Source organism: Tenrec ecaudatus, chromosome 13 (assembly GCF_050624435.1).
Source record: "Tenrec ecaudatus isolate mTenEca1 chromosome 13, mTenEca1.hap1, whole genome shotgun sequence".
NCBI lineage: Eukaryota > Metazoa > Chordata > Mammalia > Afrosoricida > Tenrecidae > Tenrec > Tenrec ecaudatus.
The window spans coordinates 27,332,055-27,347,054 of NC_134542.1; the positions used below are offsets into that span (position 1 = coordinate 27,332,055).

At 38.5% G+C, this 15,000-nt stretch overlaps 1 protein-coding gene across 1 annotated transcript in view; it reads left to right on the top strand.

Annotated features, from left to right (window-relative positions):
* The window catches only part of ERBB4 (erb-b2 receptor tyrosine kinase 4), a 1,152,669-nt gene that overhangs the window by 791,884 nt on the left and 345,785 nt on the right, over window positions 1-15,000 (top strand). Inside the window, exons 6-7 of the mRNA XM_075528902.1 lie at window positions 9,893-10,011; window positions 13,455-13,596. Coding sequence (XP_075385017.1) covers window positions 9,893-10,011; window positions 13,455-13,596 — 261 coding nt within the window. The remainder of the gene's footprint in view (window positions 1-9,892; window positions 10,012-13,454; window positions 13,597-15,000) is intronic.

The window sequence follows — 15,000 nt, forward strand, 5'->3', positions numbered from 1 at the left end:
AGGGGAGGCCAGCACCTGGAGAAAGACATCAAGTTTGTGGAAGTAGAGAAGTGGCAAAAAAGAGGAAATGCCCCAGGAGATGGATTGACACAGTAACGGCAACGCTGGGCTCCGGCCTCAGCACGACTGTGAGGCTGGGACAGAATCTGGAAGTTTCTTGTTCTGCTGTGCAGTGGGTCGCTATTGGTCAGAACCAACTTTCTGGCACCTAACAACATCAGCGGAGATTTTGAATAAGCCGCGGAGGTCTTTTATTGATTTGTTTCATCAAAGAAGGGTATAAGAAATATGAGTCCATTTTGCAGTCACTCTTTCAACCCAACTTGTTGTTTAGGCATTTTTATGGACACTGTTTTACCAAGCACAATGTCCTCCTAAATACATGTCCAAAGTGCATGAGATGAATTCTCGCCACTTTTGCTTCTAAGAAGCATTCTTGCTATATGTGTAAGATGGATCTATTCATGCAGTCTATGGTGTGTTCAGAGCCCTGGTGACCTAGTGGTTTTTCAATGGATTCCTAACCACAAAGTCATCCGTTCGAAACTACCAGTTGCTCCCTGTGAGAAAGACGAAACTTTTGACTCCCTTGAAGAGTTGTAATCTTGGAAACCCACAGGGACAGTTTTACCCTGTCCTACAGGGTCACCCAGGGTCAGAATTGACCCGATGGCAGTATCGTGTATTTAATATCTGCCACCCTCAAAGACATCAGTTTTTTGTTGTTGCTAGGTGACACTCCGTCAGTTCTGATGATATGCACAGCCAAACAAAACCTTGCTGGCTCTGCAGAGTCCCCGCAGGACCCCCTGCTGCAGTCACTTTATCAGTCCATCCTATTGAAGGCCTTCCTGGCTCGGTTTTTGTTCGCTGCAACTCCACTTTACCAGCATGATATTCCTCTTCTGGTCTCTCTTGACTACATGTCCAGGTAAGACGAAGCCCCATTGTCTGCTTGTACGGAGCAGCTCTGGCTGTACTTCATCCAACCGGTCAATCTGGCCTTTTAGCAGGCCATGGCATGTTTGCTATTCTTGGCCAGCTCTACATTTCAAATGCACTGATGCCTTCTTGGCTTTCCCCTTTCTTTGTCTACGTTTGGCATGCATACGAGGATTAGAATACCGTGCATTGATCAGGTACACCTGCCTTCAAAGGGACATCTTTGCTTTTTCTTCATTTTAAAGGGACTTTTTACAAAAGGCCTGCCAAATGCAATGAGGTCATCTGTTTCCTTACCTGCTTTTTCCATGCACATTGATTGTAGATGCAAATAAAATTAAAATTTTGAGGACTTTTTAAGAATTGTTTTCATGTACCATGATCTTACTTATTGGCCACATTATGAGGGTTTTTGTTTTATTTGTATTTAAATGTAATCTATGCTGAAAGTTCTCATTTTTGTTCTTCATCTGGAAGTACTTCCAGATTATGATTATTATTTTTTGCTTCCAGCAAGGAAAGCTGTATCATCACATCTTTACATTACAAGTTGTTGATATATATTTCTCCAATCCTCCAAGATGCCCTTGATGTCAATCCACAACTGGTCTGCTCTTTGACCTTAGTATTTTAGTGATACGCAGAGTTTAGTATTAAGTGAAAATTTCCCTGCTGTCCAAGTGGGTATTTTAAAATCAGGTCTGATGCCCCTCACTATCTAATTGAGGTTGGCTTTATAAAGTAGGTTGAAGAAAGTTTTATTAAATAAGTGAATAGAGCAGCTGGTGTTGAAGATTAAATTAAACAACATTCCTTTATTATTCGACACAACTAGAAATATTATATCACAGCCCATGGATCACTAGGAATATATCTGAGACAAAGGTCAAAACTGATTAGTAGCTTCCAAAACCCAGTCATTTAAAAAATAAATAATTCTTTGTGATTTTAAAAAGAAAGCTTGCATAGCAAATTAAGTTCTCATTTAACAGTTTTTATACATATTTATTATTAAGTGACTTTACACAATGTGCCAGCATTCTCATTATTTCCATTGTAGTTGGTCAGTTTCCATTGATCTAGCTTCCTTGACCCCTTACCTTCATTTGTCTAGCGTAGATAATGGCCATTGGGTCCTATTTAGATAATTATTTATAGGAGTGGAGTACTAACCGGTGACATTTATTTTATGAGTCACTCTGTCTTTGGCAGATAGGTAATCTCTAGGAATGCCTTGAAATTCACATTTCAAAGGTATCCCAGGTGAAAAACTTGAGGCCTCTTCTAGTCTCTGTGGCCCCAGTAAGCCTCACTTATTTTAGGAATTTGAGATTTAAATTTGGTTATTAAATTTCAAAAAAAAGAATAATCAATTACTCAAATGGTTTAAGAAAGATGATCTTTTCACCTTTTAATGCAATATAATAAGACATAATATTGGTTCTCAACTCCAGCGTGCACATTGGAATCATCTGGAAATTTTATAAATATTGTCAAAACTCCTAAAACACTTCCAGATATTTTTGCTTAATAGCAATCGACAGTACACATGACTGACTATTGCTTTTTTAAACACTGTGCAACCTCATACTCAAAATGTGGTCTCCAGACCAACCAGTGGTGGAATTCATTACTCGGGAATGTATTAGGCATCAGCATCTTGGATCGCACGTTGGCTTTCTACTGGAAAGGCTATGTTAACTCTCATTGCAGTAGTCTCCATGCTGACTCGTGTGGACCCCTCTGGGGTTCCAAGACTGGAGTAGAAAGCCCAGTCTTTCTCCTGCAGAGCTGATGGTGGCTTTGAACTGCTGACCATGTGGATCATGGCCCAGCACATCGCCACTACCCCACTGGGGTTCCTCTCAAGGATACATTAGATACCCCAAAATATAACCTGGGTCAGAACCGCGGGGGTAGAAGCAGTGAAGTGAATCAACAGCATTCACGGCAAGAAGGAGGTGGGAGGAAGTTGGAGGAGAGCCAAGACAGAGCATGAATATCTAGGAAGAACGTGCATTGACAAAAACTGCCAAATTTAAAATGCCTTTATATTTTTTAAAGGTTGAATCGGTGTTGAGTGAGTCCCTAGTGATGTAGTAGGAGCCCTGGTGCCATGGTGAGTTAGGTATAGGTTGGCCATTCGAACCCATCCAGTTGGGCTGGGGGAGAAAATGACACTGTCTACTACCACACGGAGTTCCGGTCTCAGCAACCCTGCGGAGCGTTTCTCCTCTGTGCTACAGGGCGGTTCTGGGAGTAGACAAGGACCCCAGGGCGATGGGTTCTGTGGGTGAAGAAACAACTAAGCACTGGACTCACTGGGAAGTTGTTGGGAGCCTCCGGCTTCTGAATGAAGAAGCAACCTGCTTCCAGGACGATTGTGGCGGCAGAAGCGGAATGCGCAGCTATCCTCCGCCTCCGGGCTGCTCCTGAATGGGACGGACTGGAGGGTGCGCAACAGCACAGTCTTGTTCTCTTGTAAACCTGGTGCCTGTGCTGTTTTACTTCACTTATGAATGCGCTTCATCCTGTATGTTCCTCATCAGAAGCAATTATAAATATTTAATTACCGAACTGCCAAAAATCTTCAAGTGCAAAACAAAGCAAAAGCAATTTGCTCAGAGTGAGTTACTTCAAATACATTTATCACTTACTGTTATATGTAAAGAGGTAGTGTAGCCAATACTTTATGTAATGAGGTATTGGTATGATAAAAACGACTTAAAAGATATCTTAAATTTTTAAGAGGAACATATTCCCTCAGCAATTTCCCTGTCTAGTGAAATGTTTCATTCCTTAATTTGTACCCATGCAGTAGTCTTAGACATTTTTCATGAATCCCAATTCCCATTTTCAAGATTACTTACCTTATTATAATAAGCATTCTAATCTATCACGTTTGCCTTTTATATTAAACAATCACAGTCAGTGGTATACCTCCAATGGATAAGCTAGTTAAATTGCAACCCAAATATTTTAATGAAGTAATTTAGAAAATATACTAAATACAGAAAAAACATTCTAAGGAAATAACATTTAAGCGAGAGTGGAAATGAATAAATCCAAGACAATTATAAGGTAATGTTCCTACGGTAGCTGAGTTATCCCCTTGATTTCTGAAATTGTTTTTGTTTGTTTGTTTAGGGTCTCCATGAAAATCAGATGAATACAGTTTGATGTGTTCAATTTATATGAAGAAAACCATGTTTATTAATCAGCACATATATTAAATATATTACTGTGTGATGCTTTTCCTCCACAGGAGACAAATAAATGGGCATATTTTACTTCCATAAAAACGCTTCTATAGCAACCTGTAAAAATGTTAACTGTGTTCCCTCATGGTTCAGGGATTAAGCTTTCTGTTCTGTCCTGTTTGCTTACTTAGATTATTATCCTTTAGGCAAACACTCCCCAATATGTGTTAGGCTCATTGAACTTTGAATGGGAATCAGGCCTGTGAAAATAAGGACAGTGTTATTTTAAAAGTTGACTGTATCATGCAAACATTTTTTATCAGTTAAATGTAGGCTGGTCCTGAAACAAATCATTCTTCCTGAGAACATGGGACTGGGTGCCAAATCTGGCCTCCTCTGGCTTCTCCATCGTCACAAGGCAAGTGTCAGCCATGCCTCCAGATGCTGTGCTTTTTCACCTCCTCAGACCACATTACTGGAATGACCACACAGACGTCACACACAGATAATATCACATATGAGGTTTATTAGGAAAGTTAATAGGATTGTTAAACAGTTAGGATACAGTCATTGGCCCACAGTAACACCTCTGCTCAGCTAGCTACCAAGTCTCTCGCTGGTCTTCAGCCCCTCAGTCACATGTCTCCCCTGGTGTTGATGCTGCTGCTCTTGCTGTGTCCCATAATCTGTGGGCCACATTCCCTAGGACCTCGAATCTTGGCCTCTGCAACTTCCAACGGAGATCCTTAGCATACTCTTCAGAGTTCCTGGGCTTTCTCTCTGGGCTGCTCCTTCAAAGATGGCTCAGCCTTATAATCCCATCCATTAGTGTTACACACACCCTGTTTGCTTAGTCCTACCCTAGCATTTGCTGGGAATAGCAGAGACTTGGGTAGAAGAGCCATATTAAAAAATTCACTTCACCACACTTCCTTTATAACCCCTTGAATTAAATATTTAAAAGACATCTGTAATTTGGAAAATATCTCAGAGGGGCTCTTGGTGTGTTCCTAAAATAGATGGAAATATCTGAGTTCAACAGTCTTGAAAAAAAGATATGTAACCTTATTATGGAATAATTTTTAAATGCATCTTTTAAGTCCTTTACCATTAAGTTTGATAGAATCTATGATGGAATCTTAGACTATGTTTGTATCCATTGTTTCAATAATTAAACAGTGTACAGTCACCTTTACTAGTTACAGGGTTATTAGTCAAAACCCTCACATACTCAAGGCCCTTATATAATGTCTCCTATATAAGTAAATATGTGATATAAGTATTTGCATATAGCTAACTGACCTATATACTTGAAATCATATTTAGATTCCTGTTTTATTTTGATTAACTTGGAGTTCATATATATTATTATTCCATAGTTCAAGCACATCAAAAAATTGTACAATTGCTTCCACAGTCAACTTCTAAATATTCTTCTTTTCTTCCTGGACTCCTTGACATCGTGTCCCTTTTACCCAGGCACCACCCCCGCCCCCCACCAACAACAAACCCTTATTCTACTTGTTGTCTTTATGTGTTCAGCAATCCTGGTTTTCATATACAAAAAATATACCACACGTTCAGGAGGGTGGCCCCCAAGGACATAGCACTAATGAGATACACTCTCAAATAAACAAACCAAAATACAAAAAATGATGACAACAACCAGATCAGGTCCTGCATGCGTCAGTGGGTACCAACTGGCAACGTTTTAACTGTTCTAATCAGATTTATGCCTTTTTTCTTTGGTACTCATCTCTCCAATGCACTCTGTTTAGTAACTGCTTACCTCCCATCCCTCAACTGGGGCTGGAGGCAGTTCCCGGAGGCTTGTTTCATATGAGACAAATGGATCTTGGGCTTTCAATGTCATCCATAGTCTTTTGCAAACCAGATTCTCATAATTTAGGTTCTGATACTAATCCCGCCTTCGACTTCAGATTATATGATTTACAAACGTTCAATCACTGATGATGGTGACGATGGTTTCACTATACCTAATATAATATAAATACTGTGTAATAATATTTTACTATTCCTTTGAACATTTCTTTGCTTTTTGATTTTTTGTTTTGTATTTTTTTGATCTGTGGTTAGTTGAATTCATGGAAATAGAGCTTACAATTATGGAGAGTTTTCTGTACTCTCATTGGTTAATATGAATATTGAATAAGTATTTTAAAATAGATTCAGGATGGATTCTCCTGTCTATAAATATTTCCTCCATGAATCATCTCCCAGTTATGACCAAAGAATTTAAATAATGGGAAATTGAAACATTTAATATAATTAAATCTTAAATCAGCATTGAACTAAAAATAGATGTTAACATTTGACCATGTGTCTGATTAAAATATATTACATACAGAGTGTGATTACTGACTCAGACCCATGCAATTGTCTTCCAACTGCGCCATGTCTGTCAACCAGGAGCAAATTAGTAAACTTTCCATTTATTTCATATCTAGCAATGTATTTAACATATTTATGTCTTTTTTAATTAGCTACTCTTGGAACATAAAAAGAGCTTTGTTGAAACTGGAAGAGACAAGTTTTGTTTGAATTTGTTCTTTAAAAAATACCTATTAATGTCTCCATTATATGATATGAACTATTAATTAGGGCATCTAAATAAATATAATACTTGATTAAAGATAAGAACATCAGTATAAGCACAATGTCTGAGTACAAACACTAATAAGTAGATTATTTGACCAAAATATCAAATAGATGTATATGTGACAAAATTATAAATTAAAAATATATGAGTACCAGACACAGAATTCTAGATGATGGAGTACTCCAATGGACAAAATAAATGTAACAGAGAATCTTCAAAGTTACTTAGAAGGTGAATCTTATGAGATAGAATGTGTCCTAGAAAATGATCCTGAATAATATCAAAATACATATATATATATATATATACATACATACATAAATACCCTAAGTGAATTACAGGGGATCAGGAGTGAGATTTTTAGGAAAGATTCAATATTAAAAAGATATATTTTACTCTTAAAATGAGAGTTGAAGAACTACTCCTCTCGTGCTTGCATTCCAGAGGTCTAGAGACCACTTCTCAGTAGATGAGGCCAAAAATCAATTCTCTCGTTGGGTAAGATTGATTCTTCAGTGCTTCAATTAGTGGAGATGGAAAAATGAAGAAGAGAAATGTACTCCGATGTGAGAGAACCATATTCTGTTGAACACATCATTGTTATTTTTGTGAGGTGCCATGCAGCAGCTCTGGCTCATGGTGAATGTACAACAGATTAGCCACATGGTCTGCCCTGGCATCAACCTTGTGGTCATTAGTACGCAAAATCTATTGTTAACACTTCCAGGATCACTAAGAGTCAGAATGGACTCAGTGGCATGGGTTTTGTTTTTTGTGTTTTGTCTTTTGAGTACTTTCCAAGTTAGGGGTTACATCTTCCAGCACTCTATTAATCACCATTATCATTATCCCATCTCTTTGACACCTACTGCATCCTGTAGGGGTCCCACCAGGTAATTTACACATGTATATTTCAATCTTTCTTCCTACACTGGTACTGAAAATATATGTAGTACATATGGAAGCATTATCTAGTAACATGTAAATCACCAGCCACTACAGTAAACTGACATGACACTTGAGTGGTGGTGGTTCCCCTTACCTATTTCATCCAGTTGATGTTGGCTCATGCTGACATTTATGACTCAGCCGACGTGCCCCATGGTGTTTCCAAGGCTGTAACCTTGCAGAGGAGGGACTACCACATCTTTCTCTCGAAGATCAACTTGTAGGCTACCATTGTCAACCTTTTCATTGGCAATTGAGCACTTAACCATCGTGTCACCAGGGCTCTTTTTATACACAATCTCAGACTCAAAACTAAACTCGCAGGCCTCATGCTGAACAACTCACAGTTAGTCTATAGGACAGAGCAGCGCTGCGGTTCGGGTGTCAGAGCGGTATATCTGTCCGGAACACATAGCCTTAGTAAAGAATGGCGTCGATAGATAAATAGAAATATATGTGGAAGTGCAGTAGAGAATTCAGATCTGAAAGTCTTCTATTGGTACATGGCACACAAAATCAGACAGGAGAGAGCCAGTCGACTTCTGAAAACCTGTCAAAAGTTGCTCTGGGAAAATACTAATGTTTCCATGACAGAGTCCTGATAGAGTATCAACGAAGGAAGTTTCGAATTATCAAAGAGATGGGTATATACACAGGCTCAAGTTTGCATGCAGAAGCCAAGGAGTGAAATGGTTCACATGTCCTAAAGCACTAATTCCTCTAAGACTTTAAAATCCTCTCTGACATAAATGTGTCTAATAGAAGTATACAGGAGTCCTGGTGGTCTCAAGGTTACACTTCAGGCTGTGAGCCAGAGTTCGAAACCAGCAGCATCTCCCCGGGAGAAAGACTGGGCTTTCTACTCCCCGAGACAGTTACAGTCTGGGACTCCACACGGAGTAGCTCTGAGTCAGCATTGAATCAATGGAAGCGAGTGTGCGACAATTAATTTTATGCCCAGACTATAGCCTTGTTTGCTTTAGGCTGGGTTCTCTAGAGAACCCAAACCAGTGGTGCCTGTGTTATACTTATTTAGAAAGAGATTTGTATCAAGAAAGGGCTCTCACCGTTGTAGAAGTGACTACATCCAGTCGCATTCAAGTCTGGAGGCTAGATGTAAGCTGGAGGCTTCTGGTGCCTGCAGCTGCAGAAACTGATGGACAGAAAGTAGGAAGAAGCATGAAGACAGATGGACAAAAGGTTATTGAATGCAAGATAGGAAAAAGGAAACCAAGTTCTGCCTTGATGGCTGCTGAGATGGGCAGCTGATGTAACAGGAGGTCTGCAGGCCAGGTGCAGGACGCGGATCCTGCAGTGGCAATGTTCTAGCTGCTGCACACTCTGCTGAGTCTATGCTAAGCCATGCCCCAGATGAAACTTCCCTGCATTGTTCCAAGACTGTGGCTAGATTGACTGGGCTGCTTCATACAGTTGGTACCCTATGTTAGATCACACGATGGGACAATATTGGCTCACTTCCACCTAACTATCCCATATACCTCTGCCGAGTTCTGTCATTTTGCACTGAACGTTAGGCTAAAAATCAATGCACCATTTTATTGTATTTACTACATTGCTTTCCTTTTGTATTTGAAGAAACCATTTAGTTTAATGCATGGTTCCCTTATTTTGAAGAACTTGGAAGACAATTTAGATAAATTTGTGGGTTAGAACCAGTTCTCCTACTGCTGCTAAGTTACTTTTTAGAGCCTGTCACCTACAGCATACGTAATGTGAACCTTGAACAAGTGTGTGCCCCTTCTGCTTTGGCTGCTAGGATGTGGCTTCAGTGCAGGAGCATCAGTCGAAGGAGCTTACTGTGTGAGTCTTACGGATCCTCCGCCCCACTGACTCCATCTCTCCCAGCTTGCCAATGTACCTTATGCAGTTATGTCAGATTTCATTGATCCTTTCGGATTAAATGGTATGCTTTCTGTAAAGCACTAAACATTTTATGGAGCATGAAAAAATATTTTAAAAGGACCATTTAAAAATTTGAAGTTTGTTGTGTGTGTTAATTTTGATCGAGTTGCAGTGTCGTTCTCTAAATGTTTATGAAATTGGAAACTGTGAGTTATGTAAATTGCTACCCAGAACTCTGCTCTTTCTCAATTTCTTTGTAATCTTGGAAATACCTTTTGTTAGATGACATTAATGCAGGCCCTCTGCTTTTTCCCTGCAGTGACAAGGACAGTGTGTGCAGAGCAATGTGATGGCAGGTGTTATGGTCCCTACGTCAGTGACTGCTGCCACCGGGAATGCGCCGGAGGCTGCTCAGGACCGAAGGACACTGACTGCTTTGTATGTCTGGGGTGCTTCCGTTTACTCGTTTGATGGGGTTTGATGGGGACACACACATCCTTGATATATTATCACAATAATTTTAAGCTTAGCCATCTCAGGATCAAAGAAGTTTCTGCGCCTTCAGAGACTTCAGTTCCTTGCTGAGTTGTTTATTTGTTAAGTAGAATCATCATTCTGTTCTGGTTAATAATTTGTGTCATTTTGATATACTTTATATTGACAGTGAGAGTTAATGCAGAACCTGAAGGGAAACATATTTGAATATCAGTTTAAGTGGTAATAGCATCCTCTTCAAAATTTGCCATGATTGCCTGCTTATGTTGATCCATTATTGAGTCCTATACGTGGGAGAACTAGCATGTTTCTTCAATATGCCTGAAAAATGGAGCACATACATTTATGCATTTTTTCCACTTTATATTATTTACAAGTGTATATATCACTTACTCAAAATCATTATCAGCTACTAATGTACATTTAAAGCAACTTATGTCTGACAGTGTGATTTTTACTTTAGGGCATTTTCACTTCCTCACAATGAACATTTATAGCTTATTGGGAACATCTGCTAGTTATACTCAGATATCAATATTCCTGATCTAGTTAATTTTGTGTGCAAGGAATTTTGTGAGCTAGAGTTAACAATGGATGATTCCTTTAGTTTTAAGTTAGAAATATAATAAGGTTTTTAAGTGTTAGAAATAAAATAGGAATTTATTTTACTTTTGCCCTCTTGTCTAATAGCGAATGAACACCTAGGCCTATGTAGAATTGTGCTTTCAGCCAAACAGCATTGGGTGATGGAAACAAGCATTATATAATTAATAGCTATTATCATTTTTATATTGGTTTCTGTCATAAAAGGTTTAATTTGTCTAAGTCTCGCGTACAACAAAAATGTGTGTTGCAGCACAGAGCAGCGAGAAGGAAGACAGGAGGAAGAAAGAGCTAGCAGTGTAGGAAAGATATCCGGCAGGTCTCTTCTATCACCACGTATGTCAGTGAAGCTTTCCTTGGAGGAGAATACCCAAGCGTGATGATAGCCATTCCAATCAAAGAGCAATAGCAAACACCAAAAGGGAAAAGAAAGCAAAACATTGTCTTAGGAGTTTGTCTCTGCAGTGTTCTGTATTTCTACTATCACAAAGAAAGCAGAGCGCCACAGGAATGTCAAAACTCTCATTCCATCGCTCTTACTCCATGGTCCAGTGACTCCACTCTGGCACTTGGCACAGAGTGGTCAAGATCGCCACACCTAGGTCTTGGTGGAAGTTGCATTGCTTTGGACTGCTGACTGAAAAGTAAATCTGTTTTATTCCACAAGCTTGTGTCCATTTGGTCCCAAGAAATGTGGGCTCAATGCTGCAAAGCAATTATAAAGACACAGAGACGCAGGACACTTTTAGCCATAGACTAAAATTCACTGAGTGTTTCAGATTGTTTTTTAAGAGAATTTTCCTGGAAAGTGCTGTCTCAGTGAGTAATGTTTCATCATTGACTCTCATTCTAATGTGTGTCTCGTCGGCCATCACCAAGGAATTGCATGTTTGTGATAAAGTGCTGGCACAAACAACAGTTGATGATGCAAATAATTTGAAGAAAATGAATAAATTAATGCTTAATAATAATAGTATATGTTTTAAGAGGAAATACAAAATATTGTTTGAGTCCTCATGAGTTTGCTTCCAAGGTCAAAATTAGTTCTATGGAAGTTTAATTCTTTTTAATTAAGATAATCAGAGCAGCGACCCAAAACTTCTCCATAGACAATACAAAACTATCCCAACAGAAGGGCCACAGGGAAGGCATCAATCAACCAGGGTGCAGTAAAGCATCGAAAAAACACACAATAATCCTCTGGTTCCTGGAGGCTTCCTCACCCCCCACTATCACGACCCCAGTGCTGCTTCTCAGTTCAGACTAGAACAGAGCATGTGCACAGCTATAGATTAGAGATGGGGGTTCATGACACACGGAATCCAGGAACAGGAGTGGGAATACCACTACCACAGGGTAGGGAGAAGGAGGAAGAGGTAATAAGAAAGGAGGAACCGAACACACATAACCATACAGTTTTTCCCAGGGGGAAGAACAACAGAAAATATAGGGAGACTGTGGTCAGTGTAAGATATACAAATAATAATAATGCATAATCTATCAAGAGGGTATGAGTTTGGGGCAAGGGACGGGAAAAAAAGAGAGGCTGATACCAAGGACTCAACAGAAAGCAAATGTCTAGAAAAAATGAAGGTAACACATGTACAATCATGCCTGATGCGACCAGTGCATGGATTGTAACAGGAGTAGTAAGAGTCCCCAGTAAAATGATCTTTTCATTAAAATTTTAAAAGATAATCAGTTGCTCTACCTATTTGTTAATTATGTTTCCATATAGCACTGTGGTATCCAGTCATTAAATAATGCGACGATATTCTTTGAATGGTTATATATATATATAACATGAAACTCACTGCCATCCAGTTGAAGCCAATTCATAGTGACCCCATATGGCAAGGTAGAACTTGGCCGTGTGAATTTCTTAAAGGAATAGAAAGCTCGTCTTTCGGCCTCAGAATGGCTGGTAGATTCAAATTCTGACCTTAAAGTAAGAAACTCAACATGTAATCACACGAGGGTATACTGTTCTATAGATTACCTAACTCTCAAGTAATTTTGTTTTTAATTTTCCTAAAACACATTTGAAAATATTAGTAAATAAATAACAATAAAAATGTAAATGAGCAGAAATCAATTGTACTGGAACTTATTTTTAGTAAAATGTATGGCATTATACAAGAGACCACAGGAGGAATACACTCTATTTTTTAATGACTGTATGGCCAGAGTTACCTCTTTACATCTTTGCATCACATCCAGCACATCACCCTTGCCTGGGTATATTTGAAGCCCTTTCCTTTCGGCCTCGGTTGAATGCCCATCACTGTGTCTGCTTCCTACACAAAAGTGATGGCTGTGTTTCATGTAATACTTTAGACTCTCACCGAACAAAAGCCACTTCCAAAGAAAGACTAACCTATACAATTAAGGATTTAGTTGATAGGGCCAGAAAGAAAATACAGGTAGCCTAAATTATTTTTTCCCATAGTTAGCTAACTTCAATCATTTAAACTAATCCTCAATTTAGAAATCAGTGTAAGTACTAAGTAGTTTTAACATTAATAACCATAGAAATATAAATTAACTGACATTTGAAAAGGATATTATAAAATTCTTGAATAGCAGTTTTGTAGCTCAGAAATAAGTGCAATTGGCTTTGAAATGATGAATGTGGGTGGTGGGTCCGTAGTTGGTAGGTGCTAAGAGAAAGGGGATTCTCGTTAGAGAACACATCCTTCCTGACAAAGCTGTCCCAGCAGTGTCACTTTCACAAGGTTTATGAAGATTATTTTAAAATGGAAATAATGTTTGCTACTTTACAGGCCTGCATGAATTTCAACGACAGCGGAGCGTGTGTTACTCAGTGTCCTCAAACATTTGTCTACAATCCAACTACCTTTCAACTGGAGCACAATTTCAACGCTAAGTACACCTACGGAGCCTTCTGCGTCAAGAAATGCCCGCGTAAGTGACACAACCGCCATCACATTCATGGGAGCGTTATTTAAAAGCAGGATATTCATGTACTTTCATTCTAATTTGAGGGTTCTAATAATATTGTGAATTGCATTGGATATGATACCATTCCTCCCATTTTTTTCAAATAAGGAAATCAAAATTCAACAAATTAAAACGATTAGACCACAATTCAGAACAAAGGGCTACCTTTGTTGATGTTGGGTACATTCGCACTAATTTCTAAATGCTTGTTATTTTCACCTTACTTTCATTTTTTTTGACCACCATGTTGCTTCTCAAGAATGTGATTGGTTAAGTGACTGAAAGCTATGCAATGCTTAGGATCTGCTTCTAATAAGAGTAAGATTGGAATTAGAATTATTTGTAAGTGCGTATACTTAAGCATTACTTATACTTGGATCGTCAGTATTATGGCATAAATATAAAATCCGAAATAAGACAAACATAGTAGATATTTAGAATATAGTAAATAGTCTACCAAATTGTCATCCAGAGTACTCAAAGTGAACAGCTGAATTTTCTTTGGGAATTCAGTATAATATGTCATTATATTTACTAAAGTCACTCTGTTTGCTTTTAGTGACCACTATAATAGTTATTCACAGTTTTCCTTTCAGAAACATTGAAATAAAATAAAAAATCATAATTTTCCATATACTCAATTGAAAGGAGACTCCAAGTTAATCAGTCCTATGGGATATTTTGCAGATTCTTTATTATTCCTTAATGCTGAACAGTATTACATCGTGTATGTCCATATTAGGTTTTATCATCATTCACCTGAAATAGGCACTTAGGTTGTTTCCATCTTTTTGCTCTTGTGAATAATGGTGTACACATACTCATATGTGTCTAGTCTCACTTCTTTAGGACAGATATTTAGTGGTGCATGCTGGATCTTAAGGTATTTGTTTCCAACTTTTTCAGGAAGCACATAACATTTTCCACAATGATTAAACCATTTTATACTCTCACCGGTAGTGTAAGAGATTTCTAGTTTATCCACATTATTATTAGTTTCTAATTTTATAGCTGAGAAATGCCTTGTATGATTTAATTGTTTTCAAATGTATGGAGACTTGCTTTGTGGTCGTAATGGTGGTCTTTTCTGGAGAATGATCCACATGGGCAGGAAAGGATGTACAATGTGTTGTTCTCTGGAGGAGTCTATTGAAGAGATCTGGAAGGTCAAGTTGGTTGCTTGTGTTGTTTAGGTTTTTGATTTCATCTAGTTGGTTAGTTCATCAAAGGTTGTTCATGGAAGGTTCCTACTATTACTGTGGAATTGTCTATTTCTCTTTTCCATTTTGTAGTGACCCTTTATTGCCTTTTTTTCATACGAGTTCTTAAAGCTTTTATCTAGAATTCTGAATTTCAAAACCTCCAAAG